Raw genomic sequence first — 24,932 nt, 5'->3', positions numbered from 1 at the left:
ACACACCTAAGGTTGTCTGAGCGTGAAGAACACACACCTAAGATTGTCTGAGCATGAAGAACACACACCTAAGGTTGTCTGAGCGTGAATAACACACGCCTAAGGTTGTCTGAGCGTGAATAACACATGCAGGGGTTGTGGGACAGGTGTGAGAATGTATTGCATTTCCATGCAGTCCAATATGATGAATGCATAATTATCCTGACCATGGTCTACAGTACAGTAGGTGAACACTGTTTTCTGATTGGACACAGGTGTGCGTTAAAACCGTAGTAGTTTGGCTCAAGTTGAATCACGTTCTACATTCTATAAACACAAGTCAGACTCTGTGATACAAAAACCAAGGGTCACTCTGTCCTCTGGACTTGGCAGTAACATGAAGTACAGACAAATTAAACACGAGTCAGACTCTGTGACTCAAGAAGCAAGGAGCACCTTTGGACTTGGCAGTAGCAATGTCCCCGTCATGGTGATAACCATGCGAGTGCCGTCCTTCAGATGAGATGTTAAATCGAGTTCCCATCTGAATTTCATCATTAACACTTTGAGTGCCAGCGACGATATATGTCGTTAGTTCATGCCGACCGTTGAGTGCCAGCGACGCTAAATATAATTTTTTCTTTTTATTATTTTGAATTCATATTTCATCAATCTAGTCTCATGTTAGTGCTGCAAACTCTCTCTGAGCTCCATTGGGAAAATACAGCCTCCTATCGTCTCTCCCCGTTGTACTGCACCCCATTGGATTATACTGAATGAAACACATGGGGGGGGGGGGGGGATCAAGCTTCCTCATTTTACTTCTCCGGCAAGCCATCCGAGAGGATCCAAGTCATTGCCGAGCCGCAAAACAGCGTGGAATACATATTTCAAGTACCCAGCGCTGGATCAATAAACGCGATTGATATTTGGAATGGCTATCAGGAATTGGAATAATCTTTTTGGAGAACATCTGATCTGAGGTAAGGAATCTATTTTACCAGTCTTTCTTAGGATAATCAGACCTTTTTTCACAGAGATATCAGCGTGTGCCATATGTGTGTGTGTGTGTGTGTGTGTGTGTGTGTGTGTGTGTGTGTGTGTGTGTGTGTGTGTGTGTGTGTGTGTGTGTGTGTGTGTGTGTGTGTGTGTGTGCTGATCAGGAAATGAGAGAATCGATTTTTCAGCCCGCTTATATAGCGTGCATAAGTACACATAACTATCGATAATCTAGCGTTTATTTGAAAACTATTCATAAATAGGCAGACAAATTACAACGTTTTTTGTGTATTCCAGAATATTCCAGTAAAGGGCGTTTATCACAGAATCTTTATATTTTCCAAAAATTTTCAAGAAAAGGAGGGTTTTTCAAAATGGTATAAAACGGAAATGAACCGATTAAAAAACAATCCGTTTCGACAATGTTGACTGCAAACAAGTCATTGATAAGCGACGGCCAGATTAGACACATAGCCATAATTTAAGACATGCGTTCACAAATATGAGAGCGCTATCATTGAAGTGGGTGGTGGCATTCAAGCATGTTTTGAGACGAGGAGGCGTGGCATCCAAAGTGTTAAAGAACCCAGGGCGGCTATCGCAAAGAGTAGGAGGTTTCCTAACATTCTTGGTCAAATTCCCAATCAGTGACATCAAGGCCACCTAATCATCCCTCTCCTTAATTGGCTGATATCAATCCTCGTCTCCTGAGCCTTTCAGCCATTGTGTATGTGTGTTGTGTGTCTGGTGCCAGTGACTGGAAGCCATTGTTTATCCTTAGCATCTGTGTAAATATGCCTAGAATGCTGGGACAGGGGTGTGATGTTTTTTTTTTATGATGTGAGGAACTCTGTGGTGGTTATAGCTTGTAGGTTATATCATAACCACAACTATTTTCAATTGGATCGCATTCGCTGCCCGTTGCCACTATCCCCGCGGGAATATTGCTCCATTTAGCGATCAGTTGTCCCATGAAAGGTGGGATAGAACAAAGGCTGACCACATGATGTAATAATCATAATAATCATGGCTTTCCCTAATGGTATAGGGTGCAGCACCACTATGACAACACAATACCAGTTTAAAATGCCAGTGACTGGAAGCCATTGAGCTAGGGCCCTATGAAATCCGTTTTATCTTTTCCTGTTTTCGGATATGAATTTTCCTGTTTTTGGAATTCTCTGTTTTTAATTTTTGTTTAAAAGAAAACAATAAAAAATTATGTTTTTAATTAACTTTAATAACAGTACATCTGCAAACAGTGCCAGTGCAGTTCAATGTTCAGTGCCAGTTCAGTTATGATTTATTTATTTAATGCAGTTGAATTCTGCCAGTGCAGTGCAGTGCAATAACTAAATAATACAAAATAATAATTAGTTTAATAGAATTTCTTTCAAAGAGATGTCTTTTAAAAGTGCATGCTTCTCCCCATCTCTGGCTGACATCACCATTGTATCAAACTCCCCTGACCTCATCTGGTTCCAAAAGACCAGAGTTGGGACGGACACACACACACACATACACAGAAAGGGAGAATGGCCTATCTGTGTGTGTGTGTGTGTGTGTGTGTGTGTGTGTGTGTGTGTGTGTGTGTGTGTGTGTGTGTGTGTGTGTGTGTGCGTGCGTGTGTGTGTATAGAGCTGTCCCCGAAGCGTCAACACTTCAGGCAACCAACTTGCGTTCAGCGCTTCTCTGATTGGCCACGACGCCCATCTGACCGCGGCAGAGCGAGAGAGCGGCAGAGCGGAAATAGGCTGCATTCTATTACCATGCTCTGCGACAAACTCTAACCTTAACCAACTCCAAAAGAATGCCTAAACTTAACCCTAACCTTAACCAACTCCGAAAGAATGCCTAAACTTAACCCTAACCTTAACCAACTCCGAAAGAATGCCTAAACTTAACCGGCGAAAGAAATATTGCCATGCTCTAAGACAAACTCTAACCTTAACCAACTCCGAAAGAATACCTAAACTTAACCCTAACCTTAACCAACTCCGAAAGAATGCCTAAACTTAACCGGCGAAAGAAAGACGTTTATATAGAGAGGCGATAAATTTATTAAACGTAAAAAAAAAAAAAAAAGAAAAAAAAATTAAGTGATTCGAACTTGTCACCAACTGGACCGCAGGCTCCACAGCAAGCTGGCGAACGAGTTGAGCTAACCGTCGATGTTAAAACAGGGGGGATTGCGTGCGGCAACCTGCGCGCCTCTGCCGCTCCGCTCTGGCGCTGCCGCGTCGCCGTGCTAGGCGAAGAGATGGTTGCCTTAAGTAATGAAGCGTCCCCGAAGCCTGTTTTGGGCTTCGAACTTCGTCAGGGTTTTCCAAACAGACGTTCGAACCTTCGTTTTTAATTAAAAAGAAAAAGGAAAAAAAATATATATATATATATATTTTTTTATAAAATATCCTCAAACTAAATCCTAAATTTTAATAAAGTGATTCATCTGATTAAATGAGTAATTTTTTTTATTCAACTTTCTTTAACACAATGGCCGCCAACAACGAGTCAACTCGTTATTGGATCGTTATTTCTTTTATTAGCTATTTCCATTCATAATTCATCCTGCTATGCTGTAGGACTGTGTGGCACTCTGTCTGAGACCGCAACAGTCCGATACCACCGCCTAACGCCTTGCGGCCGCTATTGCACTCCATTTGAAACAATGTGGTTTGTTTTCTGGGCCGAGCGTGCAGGCGGGGTCTAAACGCGTTGGATAACGTTGGACACACAATCGCGATCAGTATTTGGAATGGCGATCAGATAATTGGATTATTCTTTTTGCAGTACATCATAGACAAGGTAAGGGCTATATGTTATCAATCTTGCGTTGATCCGATAATTTTTTTCCCGCGATCGCAGCATGTGTCTGTGGTGTGTGTGTGGGCCGTGTCCCGTTGGTTGCGATCAAAGCACGGAGGGCCGGCTCTCTCCCCCCCCCCCCTTCATGCATCGATGATGAAACATAATACCGATAATCTAGCGTTGATTTCAGAATGATTATTGATCCAGGTGAGAAATGGTACGATTTATAATGAAATGCAGTAAAGCACTGTTTGGCAGAGTTTCCTGAGATTACACAGGATCATTCTAAAACTATACTCATATTCACCACGGTATAAAACGGAAATCTATGGATGAAAAAATTATCTGTTTTTTGCATGTTGACCGGAAGAAACTCACTGACAATCGACATTTTTATTAGATCCATAGCTATAATATTTAATATAGTTTTAGCACTACAAACACCGGCATCTACCCCCATTTCATTACAGCGCTGGCACAAACGGCCATACAGCGACCTCTGGCGTCCAATGTGTTAATGAATATAACTCATCAGTTTCGTCAACATAAATAATCCAATAAGGGCAAGTGATGGTGACGTCTTGATAGAGCGCTGAGTGCCAAGCAGATGCAGCTACATCATTTATGATAAATGTTTTATTAACATTTTTATGACAAGTCATATACTATAATAGTATAATACTATAATATTAGTGTATCCTAATCTTTATCTACAACTGTGAAGAAAAACCCCATTGGTTTAAACAGAATGAATACACATTAAAAAAAATATATATTGAATGTTGATTTAGAATTTGAACGCCAACGTAACGAATGAAGCTCCGAACGTTCGAACGTTTGGGCTCAGCCCTAGTGTGTGTGTGTGTGTGTGTGTGTGTGTGTGTGTGTGTGTGTGTGTGTGTGTGGGTGGGTGGGTGGGTGTGCATGTGTGGGTGGGTGTGCGCGTGAGCGTACACCTGAAAGGGTTAAATAATGCCACACCAACATCCCACAACATGCAGGAAGAGCGTCAAGTGCAAAGTATGGAATGTCAACCCAGACTTGAATAACAATGTTTCCTCATTATGACATGTTGCTGTTCGTTCCAAGGGTGACATTTCGGTCAAAGCTGTGATGGTTTGAACACTAACTAAAAAGGAATGTGGATGAATACTTGGGAAAATAAAATGTTTAAAAATGCTCCAGGCGACGCCCACCTTCAGTTGCTCCGGTTCTAGTTTCTGCTCCAGAGCAGCCATCTCAGATTTCCCCTGCTGTGCTGCCAGCAAGTTGAAGAACCGCCTCCATTTCACCAGCACCTCCGAGAACTGGAGCTGTTCACAAAGAAGAACAAATTTTACATTTGCAAATACATTTATTTACGTATACATTTACATTTTAGGCCTTCGGCAGACGCCTTCAGCCAGAGCAACTTGCATGTGCAAACAGTAGAATCACTTTAAATTCATGTATCAGCAACATTATACTCCCCCGAAATGTCGTTGTATACTGTGCAATGACAATTAAAAGTCTATTCTATTCTATTACAAGCAGACTGTAGCCAATTAATGGATGTTAGGGACCAAACGACAAAGTATACACATTCCTGTCTAATGGATTAATTATTTATCTTCAACAAAGCAGGCACGCACCCTACTAATAACAATGGATGAAAATAAAGAGCTAAGCAGAAGTTGTTTTTTAAGCAAATGACAACAAAGTTACAACAATGTTTTTGTAAGGCAGACTGACACCACCACGAATAACAGAGGAACCTGCGTGTATCTGACCCACCGCAGCCTGACAGAGGAACCTGAGTGTATCTGACATCACCACTAATAACAGAGGAACCTGAGTGTATCTGACCCACCGCAGCCTGACAGAGGAACCCGAGTGTATCTGACCCACCGCAGCCTGACAGAGGAACCTGAGTGTATCTGACACCACCACTAATAACAGAGGAACCTGAGTGTATCTGACCCACCGCAGCCTGACAGAGGAACCTGAGTGTATCTGACCCACCGCAGCCTGACAGAGGAACCTGAGTGTATCTGACACCACCACTAATAACAGAGGAACCTGAGTGTATCTGACCCACGCAGCCTGACAGAGGAACCTGAGTGTATCTGACCCACGCAGCCTGACAGAGGAACCTGAGTGTATCTGACCCACGCAGCCTGACAGAGGAACCTGAGTGTATCTGACCCACCGCAGCCTGACAGAGGAACCTGAGTGTATCTGACACCACCACTAATAACAGAGGAACCTGAGTGTATCTGACCCACCGCAGCCTGACAGAGGAACCTGTGGGAAACAGACTGAAACATCTGAAATTAATTAAGATTGACCATATAGTTGAACTCACTAGGAACTGTGGGCGACCCAGAGCAGTCATTTTAATAGCAGAGAATCCATCTACTGAGCTCCCACCTGAAAATAAAAAAAAAAGTACAACTATGATACAGCAATAATTTGAAACTTTTTTCAAAAACTCTACAAGTATCTACCTTTGCCTAGTTACACATTGTCATGCTTGCAATAATGAGAAATAGAGGCCTTGCACAGAATGTTTGTGTAGTTCTGTCTTCCAACATGGCTGCCTGTAACCATTGGTAACCACTTTCAAAAGTGCAGTGGTAGGAGTAGGTAAACATTGGAAAGCATTACCGTTCCACTGTGACTTGTTTACAAGATCCAGTAATCAGATACCAAATTATTCCATTTTTGTTGATATATCTCTCATAGCAACTGCTGTTTTGCACATAGCAGCAACCATGTGATTCTTCCAACATGGAGAATTCTAAACATTCCATGAAAGGCCTCTATAGGGTTTCCTTTCAACCGACCAGAAGCTTTGATGCAGTTGATGAAGGTCTCCATCTGTTTGTCACACTTGGCCTCATCAGCGTAGAAGTAGGTACGAGCGCTGATCACCCCACCGCGCCTGTCCCCAAACTGACGATGGGCCTTGTACTTCTTCTCACGGTGATCAACACCTGGGGTCAAAGTTCAACCATATTAAGACAGTCGCCTTGGCAACAGTACCCACCTCAAGAACCCAAACGGACTGCTGGGAAGATGACGGAAAATAAACATAAAAAATAAAAAATGTGATCCACTTTTTCTCCTTCTTTTTCTGTTTTTCTCCCATCCCAATTTAGTCGTGCTAATTCCCCCCTCCCCTGTCTTGATCGTTGCTCGCATGTGCCCCCCACTGGTCAGTCGTAGGAAGGGTTGAAGAATCTATCACGTCCCCTTCGATACATGCGGAGTCAGCCAGCCACATCTTTTCACCTGCCAGCGCGGACTCTCATTGGTGAGGTGTAACGTCTGGGAGGCTCATACTACCCTCGCCATCTCCTGTCCTTGCTGTGCAGGCGCCCTGACCGACCTGTAGGAGTCGCTGTTTACAACGACCAGATTACCACCCATCGACTTCCCTCCCGCTGACTCTGCCAATTGAGTCAGTATGACGGCCGGCCCAAGCCGGAGGCAACGCTGACAGCCGGATTCGATACAGGTGTCTCTCGCGTTGGTGACAAGCGCTTAGACCGCTGCGCCACCCAGCCGCCCGAAAATAAACACTCTCCAAAAGGGAACCATGTCAACCATCACCGCTGTCATCTAATAAAACTATAGCACAGTTATCTGGAGATTTGATTAGTTTTCATTGCTGTTGCAGGTCTGATAATGAGATATCATATCTCAAATGCTACTAACTTTGCTAAATAATAAGACTACTACTGCTACCATGACTACTACTCCTACTATGTATGTATATATATATTAGGGGTGTAATGGTACACAAAAACCACGGTTGGGTACGTACCTCGGTTTTGAAGTCACTGTTCAGTACGGGTTTTCGGTACAGTGGGGGAAAGTTTGGCTTTCCATGTTCCACTCAGGGGTGATGTAGTGTGCAGTAACTAATTGTACTTGTATGGCTGTCAACGAATATTCTATATTGAAATTAATGATAGAGTTTTGAATTAAATTCTGCACACAAAATAATGTTCTGCACGTGCGTTCGTTAGTGGTTAACGTACCGTTGTATTTGTTCGGTACACAGCCGTACTTACCTTAGGTCCAGTACTGAAACGGTTCGGTACGGATGTGTACCTTTCGATACGTAGTAGTATCGCGATACTTTGTGTGGCGATACTGTATCGATACAGGGACGCCAAGTATCGATATTTAATTATTCATAAAAAATAAAAATAAATTTAAAGAAAAAATATTTGTATAAGGAAGTTGCATTGTTCATTTCAATACCTGTAATAGTACAGTAGTCCACACACACACACATGTGCAGTTTGTCAGGTACATGCAACACAGATTACAGTGTTTACATCTGTCTGCTTGAGAAAATACCATGTTCTGCAATACAAATGATTGAAGTGAGATGAACAGACTGAACTTTATTTTATTAGATAAAACATGTTGACAAAGTTTTACTTTGCAGTTGAAAAAAGGTAATAAATAGAATTTGATAAAAAAAAAATTAAAAAGTGTTTCGCAATACTCAGCGTATCGCGATATATTTAGTATCGCGATACTATCGTGACGCAAGTATCGCGATAGCATCGTATGGTGAGGTATCTGGCGATTCCCACCCTAGTACCTTTACACCCCTAATATATATCCACACCTAGCTGTACATATGTGCATATAATCTACTGTACATTGTATACTATTGCTCTTTACTGTTACATTTGCACGCTGGTTGGATGCCAAACTTATTTTCGTTGGGCTGTACTTGTGCTGTATAATGACAATGACAATGACAATACTACTACTACTACTACTACTACTACTACTACTACTACTACTACTACTACTACTACTACTACAACTGTTTTTATTATTATTATTATTATTACTACTACTACTACTACTACTACTACTACTACTACTACTACTACTACTACTACTACTACTACTACTACTACTACTACTACTACTACTACTACTACTACTACTACTACTACTACTACTACTACTACTACTACTACTAATAATAATAATAATAATGAGTTTTAACTCATAATATAAGGTAACACCTGTGCTAACCTCCGTGAGATAAAGCCTGGTAAAGAACTACGGCCGAAAGTGTGTATGGGGTAGAATTTCCGGTGTATGTTCCCCTGGAAGCTGCCTCCGAACTGACCAAACTTTTCCCGAATCCTGTCGGCAAACAAGCTAGAACGTCCCGGTCATGTAGTAAATTCTTCAGGCAAAGCCATTGCAGTGGCTTAAACGAGGAAATATTGTGCACTTCACACATTTCTATAATTGTTTTGTCGAAACCGGAAAGCCTGTAGCCTGTACTTCCTGTACTTCCGTTTACACAATTTAGGAGTCATATCTTTACCAGCCTACACCTGTGCATTATTTGTTTTTGTAGTTCTTGGATGCAGAAAGCGTATCAGACCTCTAAATATCCTGTGCTGAATGTAAGAACATGAAGAGGTTACTGTAGGTAAAAGTAAATACACCATAGAGTCCCAAACATTCCAGCCACTCATATACAGAGTTAAAGGGACAGTTCAGATTATTGGAAACCTAGTCCCTAGCTCTATTTCCTATGTATCAATGATGTTGTCAAGCGGGTCCTTTCTCAGCACAATCCATGCTGTTCTTCATATTAGCTCCAGCTAGTTAGTTCACAAGTTTGAGCTTTTAGTGATCAATTTACAGCAGACAGGATGATGATGGGTTCATGGAATGACGTTATGCGTATCATGGCAGGGGGGCATCGGCCCGACATCTTGGAGATCTGGTTGGCTGATCAGCCCGGCGGCGGGGACCACCGGCCCGAGGCCGCTGCAGTCCGTGTTGGCATGATGGTGCACCCTGAGGGTGGTGCCAGCCTAAGGCTGTTGAAGCCCATGTCATACAGAAATCTACTCCACACAGTGCACACAAAATAGATTTCAGTTACCTTCAGTCAGCTTGTACAGGCAAGAGCTTGACCCCATTGACTTTGCATTGGCTTGTGGTTAAATGGCCGGAGATATTTTGAGGAACAGCATGGATGGTGCTTGAGAAAGGACTCTTACTGATTCAATAAATCTGACCTATCCCTTTAAACTGGCCCTCTATCTAGCTTGTCACTGTTGTCAGGTAAAAGCCTCATATCATTGTTTTCAATGAGTTTCATGCAGGGATGAGTTTCATGTAGGGATGCATTTCGTGTAGGGATGCGTTTCATGCAGGGATGAGTTTTGTGTAGGGATGCGTTTCATGCAGGGATGAGTTTTGTGTGGGATGAGTTTCGTGTAGGGATGAGTTTCATGTAGGGATGAGTTTTGTGTAGGGATGAGTTTCGTGTAGGGATGAGTTTCATGTAGGGATGGGTTTCATGTAGGGAATCTAGGGATGCACCAATACCATTTTCCCCTGTTGATTCCGAGTACTAAACGTTAAGTATCATCTGATACCGAGTAGCTAACAATCCATTTGTTTTATTGGACAGTATAGACATAGACCATTAGATTGGGCTCATTGGACCAAAATGATTGATTTGACATAAATGATTGATGATTGATTACAGCCTAATCAATTTGACATCTTGCAGACATGTTACAATGGCTCTTGGTATCCGATAATTCTCCCATACAGACATCGTATTTTAGCCTGGTATATTGGCCTAATATCATATACTAATCGGTATCGTTGCATCCCTTGTTTCATGGATCCAATGGTCAGGACATAAAGAAAACATGTCATAGTTTGGGTCAACTCAATACCATTCCAATTCAGTCATTTGAGAAATTGCAGCGTGTTTGGTAAGGATGACAGATCATTCTCTATTATTTGTTAATAGGTTATATATAATTCTTATACCAAGTAGGGCTGGGAGATATGCCCAAAACATCATATCACTGAGTGTTTCTTAGTTTTGACCGTATAATAGTAAAATACAGACTGTCAATATATATCTTTCAGTAAGAATTACAATGTAATATGACATCTTTTGTATGTCTTTATCTTGTAATACAACCCCCATGGTGCCATTTAAATCAGAGTGGTCTATTTTATTTAACATCTTTAATACAGCTGCAAGGAACCTTTTTTTGTTTAACTTTATACTTTTGCATGGATCCATGACGGTATACCTTCATATTCGGTATACCTCCCAGCCCTAATGCAACGTTTTTCAATATTTGAATCTTAAAAGAAAATTCCATTGCTAAACTGACTTTATTGAAAGTGAATTGACCCAGACGCTGTACCAGGTTAAGTTCCAACTCAAGGCAGTAGTAGCGGGTACAGCACATGCAGGTCTGACCTCCTCTCAACCCCACGGGAGATCCAGAAAGAACCGGTACCACTACCAACCATGAACATCCTGACCCTGACAGCTGGCACAGGAGTCAGGAGGCCTGGCATCACAGGCTGGCAACACTCCTCTCACATGCATGTTTTAATGGCTTGTGTGAAAGGAGTATCTCTCTCTGCCACAATGTTGTCACCGGGGAACTTAAAAAGAACCTCTAAAGTGATGAATGGTTACCAGGAAAAAGTGGCCGGTGTCAATTACCCCCCTGGTTCTCAGGATGGGGTTTTGGCATGTATGCTTTACTAAGATGACAGAATCATATTACCGGTAGTCAAGACAGCAGAGCTCCTTTCACATGCTTACAGTTACATCAGTCACACAGTGTGAAAGTAGGTTCCCTCCCCATTACCAAATAAAACCTGTGTTTCCTCCATACTTGTTCTGCAGTTGGGGGAGGAGGCACTATCAAGTACTACCACCACTGTTACAGAAAATGTGTGTGTGTGGGAGGGTGTTGTTTATTCACATTTTCCCTCCAAAACACAAACAGGGGCCACTAGCACTAGTCAAATTTGACAGAATAACCTGCATTCGAAATGGGGATGTCACGGTATGAGAGTCTGATGGTACAATTATCAGTTTCACGGCATTGCAATTATTATCCAGTCGTTGATTAAGGGGGAAAGACACATACGCATTTTTATTGGGTCTAGCAAAGGAAGAAGCTGGCCTAGTTTTAGGCTAAAAAAGTATAGCTTATAAAGTATATAAGCTTGACTAACTAAACAAAAACTATTAATTAACCATGATATTTTTAGTTATTAGAGAACTGCGACATCCCTAATTTGAATGATAACTTAAACAGGGTGGAGGTGGAGCTAAAATACCATGACAGGGTGGAGGTGGAGCTAAAATAACATGACAGGGTGGAGGTGGAGCTAAACATGTAACCACCCCGAACATCACTGAACAATTATAGAGGAAACACTGTAAACACATTTCAGTCTGATTAACATTTACTGTCAAGTTGCTGCTCTACGATGCATTCAGTAGCTGGCACTGCAACAAATTAAGTACAAACATACAATTAAGTACGTATTGTAAATTGCCATTATGTTACAATTAGTTAGTTACACAGACTTTCAAATTAGAACACATAAAATGTTTAGTACATTCAAAAGCAACACAATATTTAATCATTCATATTAAATTCCGTAGATGAATACATACCATGGCTCTCTTTCTCAGCTTCAGACACACATGCGCTGAAAGAGAGGAAATGCTTGCCGTTAGTTTAGTAGCAAACACAACTATTATAAACAACTGCAATTTAACAGACATTTACAGGGAAAATGTATACAGTAGGGATGGGTACTGAATTCGGTACTTTTGAGGTACCGAACCGAAACACGTCGGTACTACGAGTACCGAGTATCGAATCAAGTGAGATACCCAAAAAAAAAAAAAAATTAAAAAATTAAACCTTTTTTTTTTTTTTTTACTTTTTTTTTTCATGTCAACGTTCACACGCACAATATATGCTTACCTAGGATTTGACTTGATTCAACAACAAAGCAGTCAGAGCAATGGCAAGCCGAAAACTGTTGAAATTGTAGTTATTTGAAGTTTGGATTTTTTTTTCACGACTGAGGTAGGTAAATAAAATGTCTTGAGACTAAAGTACCGAAAAAAGGTACCATTGGGTACCGGTATCGATTCACAGGTACCGGTACCGGTATCGGTTCAAATGTGAAAGGTACCCATCCCTAGTATACAGTGATATATCGCAATATTTTGCAACAGTCAAAATTATTAATCAGTTTGGGAAAAATGGTCAACCTGAACATTTGATAAATTCCCAATAATGTAAAGTAAGGGCTTTTAATTACGTTATTGGTTAAGTTATTACATTATTGGGGTTTTATTACGTTTTTTATCAAGTTATGTACCAAATTCATTACATTTTCAGGAGTTATTATAGGGCTGGGCGATAAAACGATAACGATAACTATTGTAACAATAGGATTGTTCTATTTAAGTGCTGTTGCACGTAGGACTCTTTTAGAGGTGACACAGAGGGTTCACTTGGGGTGGAACCAAGCTTATGTTGTAACCATAACAACTGTGAATAAAGTACAAGTAAGCAAGTCTGCTTTAACCCTTCATTGTGTACAGTCGGGACACGGACAGAACACATTGAAACATGGTGACAGCTGGGTACAGATCGGGAAAGTAATTCGCGCGGTAGCTGGAGAAGTAAAGAGTTGAGCTGGCGAGCTATGGCTAACACGGACTTCGGGGAGAAAACTCTTACTAGCTATCAGCGATGGAAGGGCTAAATGCGCTGAGATCTCCTGGTCTACTACTTTTGGACTCCAGCAACTTGGCGAAGGCATGGAAAAGTTGGAAGGAGGAGTTCACATTGTATACAGACCTTACCATGCCCGACGCCGAAGAGACAACAAAAGTCAAGCTATTTAAATATCTCGTCGGAGAAAAGGGCAGAGAACTATGGTCAACTCTGCCGAGTCCGTCGGCGAAGACAACAGTGACAACTATCATCAAGCAGTTTGACGAGTACTGCAATCCAAAGGTAAATGAAACAGTGGAAAGATACAGATTATTTATCAGGAACCAAGGATTGGATGAAAACGTGGACAGCTATGTAACAGACTTAAGAATGCTTGCTAGTAGTTGCAACTTTGAGGACATTAGAGATTCCCTGATCAGAGATCGAATTGTATGTGGTACAAATAGCTCAGAACTGAGAGAGAGACTGCTCAGGGACGATAGGCTGACTCTGGAAACATGCCTGAAAATATGTAGAGTGTATGAGCTGTCAAGGTCTAATAGCAGGACACTGCAACAAGGACAGGCAGTGGAAGAGGTACATGCGCTAAAACAGTCAGAAGAGTGGGGAAAAAACAGCGAGGTTGACTGCATGTTTTGTGGGAAAACACATGAGAGGAACAAGAAGAAATGCCCAGCTTTTGGAAAAAAGTGTAAAAAGTGTGGGAGAGAAAATCACTTTGCGGCTAAATGCAAATCAAAACAGGAGAGCAGCAAGAAAACTAGGAAAGTGCATGCAGTAGCAGAACAGCACAGTGATAGTGATTATTATGAGGAAGACCTCTGCTGCATAACAGAAGTAAATAGAGAGGATGAAAATGTTAATCAGTTAAAAGACAGCCACAGGCAGGGCCAACAGCTTTTTGCAGGGATGATGTTGGGGGAAATGCTAGTTAACTTCCAAATAGACTGTGGGGCCCAGGGTTTCCGTTAGAAAAAATTGTTGCCGGTCTCCGTGACCTGCAAGATTTCAATCTACCGGACAAATGAGATTAATTCCGGTCATAGTTTATTGAGCTTTAAAACAATTGATAGGCAGGCTATATAAAGAATGTCATCCTCAAGGCATGTAGATTTATAATATTATTACTTAAAACTAGGCTACTTTTGCGTATACAGTCATTAATATATTCCAAATAAAATAAGTCCCTCGATACTCCGTGCTGCTGCTGACTTGAAATAAAATAGACCGCGTATGTGGGCAGTCGGTCCGACACTAAACAGCAGTCTGTTATAATCACATTTTTATGAGCTAACGAATTCCGTTATATTGGACATTTGTATTAATTATATCAAGCGAAGAACTGAGAAAGCAGAGAGACGGCAACATTATCGTGGTTTGCGTGACGACTCTCTCCACCTCGCAACGACTTATTTGCAAAGAGTATGGCGCTGCAGAGCAGCTGATTCAGCTGTTATTGGCTCTTTTCTGGGAACCGCACAGCAGCGCCCCCCACCCAACATTGGCTGAAAATGGCTGAATTGGAGTACTGCTGGAATACTGCATTGTGCTGCTGCTGCTCCGGCTCTGCAGCTTCACAAAAGTTCGCACACCCAGCACTAAGCTCTCGCTGACAACGTCGTTGTCATTATTAGAAGCAACGAGGAAACAAATGTAATGATCGTTTCGTTCATCGCATAGGCTATTTAATTTTAGCCTATTTTAATACAATTCAAATAATCAAATTGTGCTTAGACTCAGGGAATTATTTTCACCGGACATTAAGACCGGAGAGATTAAATATGTCGGACTTCAACAGATTTTGCCGGTCAAATACCGGTAATTACCGGCTAACGGAAACGCTGGTGGGGCCACCTGTAATGTCATCCCTATACATTTGTTAAACCCTGACACACAGCTAGAACACACTGAGAAAGTGCTGGTGATGTACAATAAGACTAGGGTGATTCCTCTGGGTACATGTAAGGTTAAGATCAGAAACCCCAGAAACAACAAGCGTTACAGGCTAGAGTTTCAAGTGGTAGGCCAGAGTAGCAGAATCCCTTTACTGGGCAGGAAAGACAGTGAGGCTATGAAGTTGATAAAGGTACAGTACGAAAATATCCTAGCTATAGACAGCATAGTGAGGAAAGAGCAGAGTCCAGTGACAGGGGGAGAAAGTGAGTCACATGACAAGGGACAGAATAAATGCTGAGTTTTGGGATGTGTTCACCGGAGATGGATGCATGGAGGGGGTGTATAAAATAGAGATAGATGACAGAGTGCCGCCAGTGAAACTGCCAAAGTGCAGAGTGCCTGTAGCTATGATCATACCGATACAGGAGGAACTCAAGGATCTGGAGAGAAGAGGGATTATCACACCAGTGGAACGCAGCACTGACTGGATCAGCAGCATGATCTCATTAAGGAAGCCGAATGGGAAACTAAGGCTGTGCATAGACCCGAAACCTCTGAATCGGGCACTAAAGAGAAGTCACTATCCACTCCCAACTATAGATGACATCCTGCCGGAGATGTCAAAGGCAAAAGTATTCACAGTCTGCGACGTGAAGCACGGTTTCTGGCACGTCAAGCTAGAAGAGGAGTCAAGCTACCTGACCACATTCGCCACTCCATTTGGTCGCTACCGTTGGCTCCGGATGCCGATGGGAATAAGCCCAGCACCGGAAGTGTTCCAAAGAAAGCTCATGCAGGCCCTAGAGGGCCTACCAGGAGTCTACGTCATAGCAGATGATATGTTAATCACAGGGGAAGGAGCAACGCAGGAGGAGGCAGAAAAGGACCACGACAAGAAACTCCGAGGCTTTCTAACCAGATGCAGGGAGCGCAACATCAAGCTGAACGCAGATAAGTTCAAGCTTCGACAAAAAGAGGTGCCCTACATAGGTCATCTGCTCACGGCTAAGGGGCTGAGAATTGACCCGGAGAAAGTACGGGCGGTCAGAGAGATGCCGAAGCCAACAGATGTAAAAGGAGTACAAAGACTGGTTGGGATGGTCAACTACCTGGCGAAGTTCTTTGACCACCTGTCAGATGACTGCGAGATTCTTAGACAACTCACACGAAAGGAAAACATGTGGGAATGGGCAGATGTCCAAGAGGAAGCGTTTCAAAGGCTGAAAGACAAAATAGCCAAAGCACCAGTCCTACAGTATCACAACAGAGAAGAGGAGTTGACGCTACAATGTGATGCGTCCGACACAGGACTGGGGGCCGCCCTGACACAGAAAGGTAAGCCTGTAGCATTTAGTAGTAGGGCGCTCACACCAACTGAAAAGGGCTATGCCCAAATAGAGAAAGTGTTTAGCCATAGTGTTTGGTATGGAAAAGTTCCATCAATATACATGGTAGACCGGTGACCGTTCAAAGCGACCACAAGCCTCTAGAAAATATCCACTGTCTGCAAGCCACTGCTTAGTGCACCGAAGAGATTACAAAGGATGCTACTCAGACTGCAGCACTATGATATTAGTGTGACATATGTGCCAGGAAGGGATATGTTGCTTGCAGACACGTTGAGTAGAGCATACTTGCCAGAGAGCACTAAGGGAGTGAGACAGAGGTAGAGACGGTAAACATGGTTAGCTATTTACCCATCTCAGCAGAGAGGCTGAGCGCTATCAGAGCTGCAACAAAGGATGACCTAAAGTTACAGAGTGTGGCAAATAGAATACTGTCAGGGTGGCCCAAGAGGAAAAGTGACATCAGGCACTACCATTCGTTCCAGGAGGAAATGAGTTTCCAGGACGGCATCGTTTTCCGAGGAGAAAGAGCCGTGATACCAGATGCACTCAGGGGTGACATCACGTACAGGATTCACTCCTCTCATCTGGGAGTAGAAGGATGTCTGAGGCGAGCGAGGGAGTGTGTATACTGGCATGGGATGAACGAGGAGATAAAGACCTTCATCGCTAAATGTGGTATATGCAGTAGAGTTGTTCCGATACCGATACCAGTATCGGAAAAGCCGCCGATACTGGCTAAAATGCTGGTATCGGTATCGGCGAGTACCCTCTAATGCTGCGCTCCGATACCATATGACGTAATTTATCAACAACACTGTGGTCTGTTGAGTAAGCATTATAAAACAAACGTGTGCTTAATCGATTAAAGTGTCAATGCCATTTGTCATTTTAACAGCAGATACTTTCTTAAATGTCATCGTCCCGACAGAGCGGTGTTGACGGGGAGCTCATGGGTTCGCTTGGTGGCTGGTGTTATTAGCATTGAACAGCTAACCGAAAGCTAGCTTTAACATTACCTTGGCTAAAGTTGGGGCTATTCATATAATCCAGCAATAATGGCTACAGACCTGCAAGCAAAGTACAGCAAGTTGGCAAAGGAGTATTCGTTAAATCACAATGTCACCAGTAACGTTACAGTCTTTTCATATACCGACAGCTCATGCTATGCTAACTTAGCTCACGTTGGTGTCGTCATTGAGACCACCTCGCGTACACAATTAATGACATGTTGCGGACAGCCATATCGGTGACAATGTTTAGCTTTTAGTGCCAAATGATAAGAGTCTGAGGCGGAGTCTCAAAAGAGAATGTTGAATATTTATTGTGCAAAAATCACAACAGATCGACTGCTACTGAAACGGAGCCTTGTAGACAGACTGAGTAGGGTATATCTGCAGAGCCAGTGGGTAGCAAGTGCAGCAACGTATAATGTCCGTGTGGATCATTGGAGTAGGGTATATCTGCAGTGCTGAAGCCCCATACTCATTGATTAATGATACTAATACAAATCTATACAATCACCTGTTGTTGAATAAATACCATTACTTTCTAGTTATTACAAAAAAACAGTATATATAAAACAGTATTTGTTAAAAAAAAAAAATTATATTTATAAAAAATTTATATAATATCGTTTTTTTTTATTTTTTATGTATGCACTGGTATCGGATAAGTATCGGTATCGGCCGATACCCAAAGCTTAGGTATCGGAATCGGATCGGAAAGGAAAAAATGGTATCGGAACATCTCTAATATGCAGGTCAGTGGACCCAAGGCAACAGAGGGAGACACTACACCCACATGACATGGCCAGCAGACCCTGGGCCAAGGTAGGGACAGACCTTTTCTCGTTCCACAACAAAGACTACCTGATCACTGTAGACTACTTCTCTAACTTTTGGGAGGTTGACTATCTGTCTGACACTAAGAGCAACACAGTAATCAGAAAACTCAAGGCCCACTTTGCCAGGCAAGGGATACCTGATGTCGTTATTTCTGATAACGGGCCACAGTATGCATCACAAGAGTTTCGACACTTCAGTCAGAATTGGGGTTTTGAACACAGGACATCTTCGCCGGGATACCCACAGAGTAACGGGAAGGCGGAGTCGGCGGTAAAGACAGCCAAGGGCCTGATGCTGAAGGCTGCAGCGGCGAGAGAGGATCCGTACCTGGCTATGTTGGACCATCGTAACACGACGAGCCAGAGCCTCAACACAAGTCCAGCACAGAGACTCCTAAGCAGGAGGACCAGAACCCTGCTTCCTACAAAAGACACTCTGCTGGAGCCAGAGGTAACGGATAATGACCAGGGACTGAAACGCAACAGACAGAGACAGGAAAAATACTACAATCGCACAGCAAAGGACATGGACACTCTGAAAAGAGGAGACAGTGTGAGAGTACAGCCTGGTGACACACACAGGACTTGGAGAGTGGCAAAGGTGATCCAACCAGTGAGCCACAGATCATATGAGGTGGAGTTAGAGTCGGGAGGTGTTCTGAGAAGAAATCGTCGCCACCTCAGACACGATCACACCACTATAGACACACCAGGTACAATCACACCTGCGTCACCAGTGACTGAGAAGGCCGGCCCGCCAGTCAACCCGGCAGAGACCCAAGAGGGTCACTACCAGGTCTGGTCGACAGGTTGTCAGGCTTCAATACCTGAAGGACTATACTTCGTGATTAGAGAATGGACTGGAGAGAGAGGGGGGGGGGAAAAATAGTGAAATGGGGTATGTGTGCACAATCATGTTTTGATCTGTTGAGTGTGGAGGGGTACTAATGAGTCATTTTACACAGTGTTGTTGTTGTTTGGATCTGGTGTAAGTAAGTAGAACACGGGTTAAGGAGCTGTAAGTTAAATATCGAGATCCTGTATATATCTGTACTTGGAAAAAGAAAAAGAAAGATGTAACAATAGGATTGTTCTATTTAAGTGCTGTTGCACGTAGGACTCTTTTAGAGGTGACACCGAGGGTTCACTTGGGGTGGAACCAAGCTTATGTTGTAACCATAACAACTGTGAATAAAGTACAAGTAAGCAAGTCTGCTTTAACCCTTCATTGTGTACAGTCGGGACACGGACAGAACACATTGAAACAACTATCGCGATAAATTATTTCCTCGAAATAAACATGAAACGTGGTCGCAAAGTTTCGATATATCGATTTTCCAAGCTTGGATATGAGCACACGCACTAACAACCAATCAGTGAAGGAGATGGCCGACAGTGAAGGAGACCCGCGGTGCACCTCTGGGTAGAGAGGTAGGACTCTAGTAGTAAACAAGGCTGGCTAGGATAACTAGCTTGCACGGCACTATTTTATATATTTACGTGCCGAGTATGTGTGTGGCGTGAATTCTGAGGCCACGTTTATAGTAGTGTGGGGTATACAGTGGACGTCGTTTCAATATATTGGGGCGGAAGAGAGTATTTTAGGGTAATATTTAGTACATTGTCATGGAATACACCGCTTAGAAACAACAGGCTGGCTAGGATAACTAGCTTGCACGGCGCTATTTTATATATTTACGTGCCGAGTATGTGTGTGGCGTGAATTCTGAGGCCACGTTTATAGTAGTGTGGGGTATACAGTGGACGTCGTTTCAATATATTGGGGCGGAAGAGAGTATTATAGGGTAATATTTAGTACATTGTCATGAGATACTCCGCTTGTCGGCTAACTGCTAACGTGCGCGGACTGATGACGACATCAACATTTGCAGGAGCAAAACAAGTCTATTATATATATCTATGCTATTAATAGCCCGTCCATCGCCACCGGGCATAAGAAGTTAATTAAACTTGACAGACATTATATCGACGATAATTATCGATATCGAGTTATATGAAAATAATTGTATCGCAATAACGTTTTTGGCCATATCGCCCAGCCCTAAGTTATTACATTATTGGGAAATTATTACATCATGGGGTGCTATGGGGCCAGACAGGGGCTCAGGCTGTGCACATGCCTGGCTACCAGTCTAGCTTTCCAGAGGCTGTCCCTCCGTGCTGCAGACAAAAATAAGCTACACATGGCACACAGGATGACACGTGAAACCTGTTACAGGATCTCTTGTACAGATATGGACCTTTAACACAAACCTGTGCGGCAGGCCTCTTTCAAAACTGCTCAATTCCCTACTGCAATACAGTGTGAATTTACAGCCTTTTACGCTGCCAGGATAGTTGTTGCAATATCTGTGATGGACTCTTGTATTGTTGAACGAGGTAAACCCCACCCACCTGGCACCCAAGCAGGTTAAAATAAGTTCAACCCATATTTAGTTTGGCCCTGGTATTCAGGAGACAGGGAGAAGGGGAGAAAAAGAAAGTGGTATGAAGAGTAGTAGTAATGTCATAACTAGGCCTACAGAATGGCCAGTTGACATGTTGATATGTCAGTGATTCTCACAGTTTGTTGGGTTATTGTATTTGTGATGGTGGCCGAGACAGGAGGCAGGTCGTAGACAAAACCATGCACCACACACACACAAAACTATTTCTGGTTGGCCTGAATGATATTGGTTTTAGTGCCGCCACAAATAGGCTTAAGTCTACCATGTATCTTCACCGTGGTATGCTAGAGGGGTAACATCAACACTAACAAACTGAACAAGCTGGTGAGGAAAGCTAGCTCCGTAGTGGGAGTCGAACTGGTCAAACTAGAGGTGGTGGCAGAGGAGGATGAGGAGAACCCCCCCCCCCCCCGACACACCACAAATCCACTCAGCCAGTCCTTCATGCCAATAGCCATCAAGCTCCACAACTGTTGGCATGGACTGCTGGAGAACTAACAGCTGGAGAACTTGAGAACAGTTAGGCCTGGCTGACTCTACTAAACACTGCACGGACTCTGGCGCAGTGTGCTACTACTATATATACCAGTCCATGTATACTATTATTATTATTGTTGAAAGAATATATTGGCATTCTACGATTATTATTATGTTCTACTCTATTATTACCACTATATTAATATATGTTTTCCTGCCTATAGCTCCCCTCCCCCATGCTTCTATAATACCTGAATTTTCTCCAGGAGGGTTGATAAAGGAACACTTGACTTGACTTGTTAAGGCTTGGTTGGTAGAAAGCCAGTTCTGTATCGTTAGTGGCTTAGCTTGGCATCGCTACTGCACTATCTCGCGTACGTGCACGCGTACTGAATAAACCACAAATGTACCTCTAATACCAGTATTAGTCTGACCACACCCCTCATCAGCTTACCTTCATAAGCAGGTGTGTGGTCACCTGCTCTCCTCCTTCTCGCTTTCACCACAAGGAAGAGGTGCCTCGGTAGATCCCCACACTTGACACCATGATGGAAGAAATTGGATTAGGAACAGCTTGGGAAACAAGGATACGTTGACATCATATCTTTATTTTCTCTCTCACTATTTTCGAGAAAATACGGCGATATTGTCTTCGTACTGGAGTGTCTAGAAGATGATGATCATTCTAAAAACCCTCCACCGGTTTTCGTATTGGGAGCACGCCGCTGCATGCTTCTCAACTGCAGTTCCTTGCTGTGTTTGTTGGGGTGAAACCTGTCAGGCCACAGCTGAACTGTCGGACATGCCGCTGTTGTGAGGAGCGGTGCGTTCCAGGTTGGGTGAGTAGTGTTTGCTGGCGGGCTCCACTTGTCTGTTAGTGCTATGGGGGCTACTTGACAAAGTTTATGGAAACCGGCCCCAGGCTAGGGTCCTTTGTTTAGCCGCCTAGGCGACAGAAGGCCTTGGTCTGGCGACCATTATAGTTTTAACTAGTGGGCCGCGACCATTGACACTGGTGATCCCTGTGTGTTCTGGACGAGTGGATTCTCTCTGTCACCGTGTTAAGACCCCATCTTTCATATCCAAATGAGAGTATTCCTTCACGAGGGGATATGTGCATGTAATGTGCGATAGCGGCAGATTCATGTTCAAAGTCAGCTATACAGGCCAGTTGGTACTGTGCTGATTCCGCCGGACGTGGTAATGTCACCGTTGTGAAGCGGTGTTGACGTCTTGTTTTCTCTTTTCTCTTAAAAAGTGAGGAGGGTTCAGAACGGCGGCCTGTCTGGGTGAGTGTTATGTCATTGTTTACATGTTCATAGCTTACGGTTAGCCGGTCAGTGGCCTGGCGCGGGGTAGCTTAGCTTCTCGCGCGCCGCCGGGAGCTCGCTTCTGATCGCGTGCGTCGTTAGATCGGCGTCTCGCGAGCGGAAGCAATAGCACCCGAACGGTTGGAGCAGCCGTTAGCTTGATGCTATTCTGTTGAACGTGCTTTGATTTTAACATGTTTTACACTCTTGACCACGACGTCATCCTTGACAGGGGATGTTCGTCGACCCTGCCTGAGCCTAGACGGGGATTGCGTCAACAAAGAGGACTGTAGCGACTGGTGGAGCGGCGACGCTGCCCGGATCGAACAACACAGGACGGCTGTGTTCTACGGTGTCTTGTGACTGCACTTCGCTGATCTGCGTTCCGGGTAGGTACGGGGTTGGCCAGACCTCATAACACGTCTTCTGGTTTTACTTTGCTAAATGTATTGTGAATAACGGTGTTTTTTCCCAAAACGTGTGTTGTTGCAATGCATTTGGGATACGTTGCGGGTTGTGTGTGAGCTGTTTTTGTCACTGGCAGTTAGCTTCTCCGTGCAGATCGTGATGTATTGATCTGGTTGTTGTGTGAGAAACATCATGGTGTTTATGTGTACCGTGTACTCACTACTAAGGCAACTAACCTATGAAGCTATGCTTGGTGACAAGTGAGTAAAGGAATGTTCTTTCTCAGACTGTAATGACAATGAACAGTGAGTTCACACATTAACAGGTTTTCCTGTTTTAACTGGCCGTATTGAGGGTAAAATAGGAGGATTGTGTTTTCCCCCCCGGTTCCCTGGGGACTTTATCACCTCCTATCAGACATGTTGTGCATTAATTGTGTCTTTTGTGTGGTAGGGATACGATGTAACTCTTAGCTTGATTGCTGAGGTTGTGCTAAATCTGCTGGAGAAACTTATTTCCTAAAGGGAAATTGGTTTGGTTGCTGTCATGTGTGCTTAGCAAGGCCTGTGGTCGATACTAATCAAGAATGATGTATTCTCTCATTGTGAAAAAAACGGCGTTCCTCTGTTGAGTGTTTTTGCCATTTTTTGTAGGTGATGATGGGTTGTGTGTGTCATGTGACCTACAACTGGGTTGTACTGGCCACAGAAGCACATGTGTATGTTGGACCGGGGTTCTTAGAGCCTTCTCTATTCTGTGTTTTTCCTTAGTAAAAATCAGATAGCAGGTTAGCTCATGCGCTGTGTGGAGCTGTGAAACGCTTCATAGAGCTGACTATGACTGTGTCATATTCTCTTTTTGTCGTTACGTCGTATCATGGGTGTGGGGTCGTAAAGGGGTGAACTGGTAACCTTTCCTCTCCCCATTGTTCTGTCGGTCAGGGGTACACCCCCTGTCCTTCAAGGTTCCCGTCACGTGGCGGTTCGGCACGTTACGGGGGGGGGGGGGGGGGGGGAGGGAGTTCCTGGTCCCACGGCCTGGTATATTGGGCGTGTGCACCGCAGGAATTCCCCCGCCATAGAGTACGTCACCGTGCGCGTCTCTGTTGGTAGGACTTCCGTGTGCTGTTCAGGTCCATGTGATGGATCTGTTTTCAGGGGGGGTGGTCAGGGCTCCTCCTCACCAAGCGCCTATTCAGGCCTTCTGTGAGTTCGGACTCCTTCTTCCATGTGAGGAAGCCTCCATCAGAGTACAGAGCCTTCCTCCTCAGATTGTCAAAGTGAGTGGACCCTCTAGAAGGGTCCTTTTCTATTGTATGTATATTCGATTCAATTCGTTTATTGAGTGTGTATGGGTTCAGTGCCTCTTCCCCGGAGGCCCTAAAACCAGTTTTTTACATGGCTCGAGGTGCAATATATTCTTTTCAATCTGTACAGCTCGCGTGGGAAGTCTCTCTGGGGATCCCCGTCTCTTTCCTATGGGAGGGTGGTGGGATGTAAAAATGTGAACATTTTTTACCCCGGCTGTGTAGACTGGGATACATACTGTTGATGCTTCCTTCTTTCTATTCCAGAAGTGTTGGAGTTAGGGAGTGTCACACCCCTCTTGTCGTTCCCCTGGGCGCCTTGGGGATTCAATGACAGGTCTAAATAGCCTGTTCATTGATGGGGGTGTGTCCCGACGCACGTATAGTGCTAGCTCGCTGTAAACAGGCGATTGACTGGCACGCCTTGGTTGCTTGTGGTTGAAACAGCGTTTTTATAAAGCAACTGAGATGGGGGTTTTTCCTCTTCCGACGACCACATCCCATGACCTGGGTGGGT

At 43.6% G+C, this 24,932-nt stretch overlaps 1 protein-coding gene across 1 annotated transcript in view; it reads right to left on the bottom strand.

Moving 5' to 3' along the window:
• The window catches only part of prodha (proline dehydrogenase (oxidase) 1a), a 94,240-nt gene that overhangs the window by 47,693 nt on the left and 21,615 nt on the right, over positions 1-24,932 (bottom strand). Inside the window, exons 3-6 of the mRNA XM_084324057.1 lie at positions 12,278-12,312; positions 6,612-6,761; positions 6,131-6,195; positions 4,983-5,099 (exon numbers count right to left, since the gene is read on the bottom strand). Coding sequence (XP_084180183.1) covers positions 4,983-5,099; positions 6,131-6,195; positions 6,612-6,761; positions 12,278-12,312 — 367 coding nt within the window. The remainder of the gene's footprint in view (positions 1-4,982; positions 5,100-6,130; positions 6,196-6,611; positions 6,762-12,277; positions 12,313-24,932) is intronic.

This window comes from Notolepis coatsorum (assembly GCF_963971535.1).
Source record: "Notolepis coatsorum genome assembly, chromosome: 11".
In the NCBI taxonomy this organism is placed as follows: Eukaryota; Metazoa; Chordata; class Actinopteri; order Aulopiformes; family Paralepididae; genus Notolepis; species Notolepis coatsorum.
This window is presented reverse-complemented; position numbering and strand designations above follow the sequence as displayed.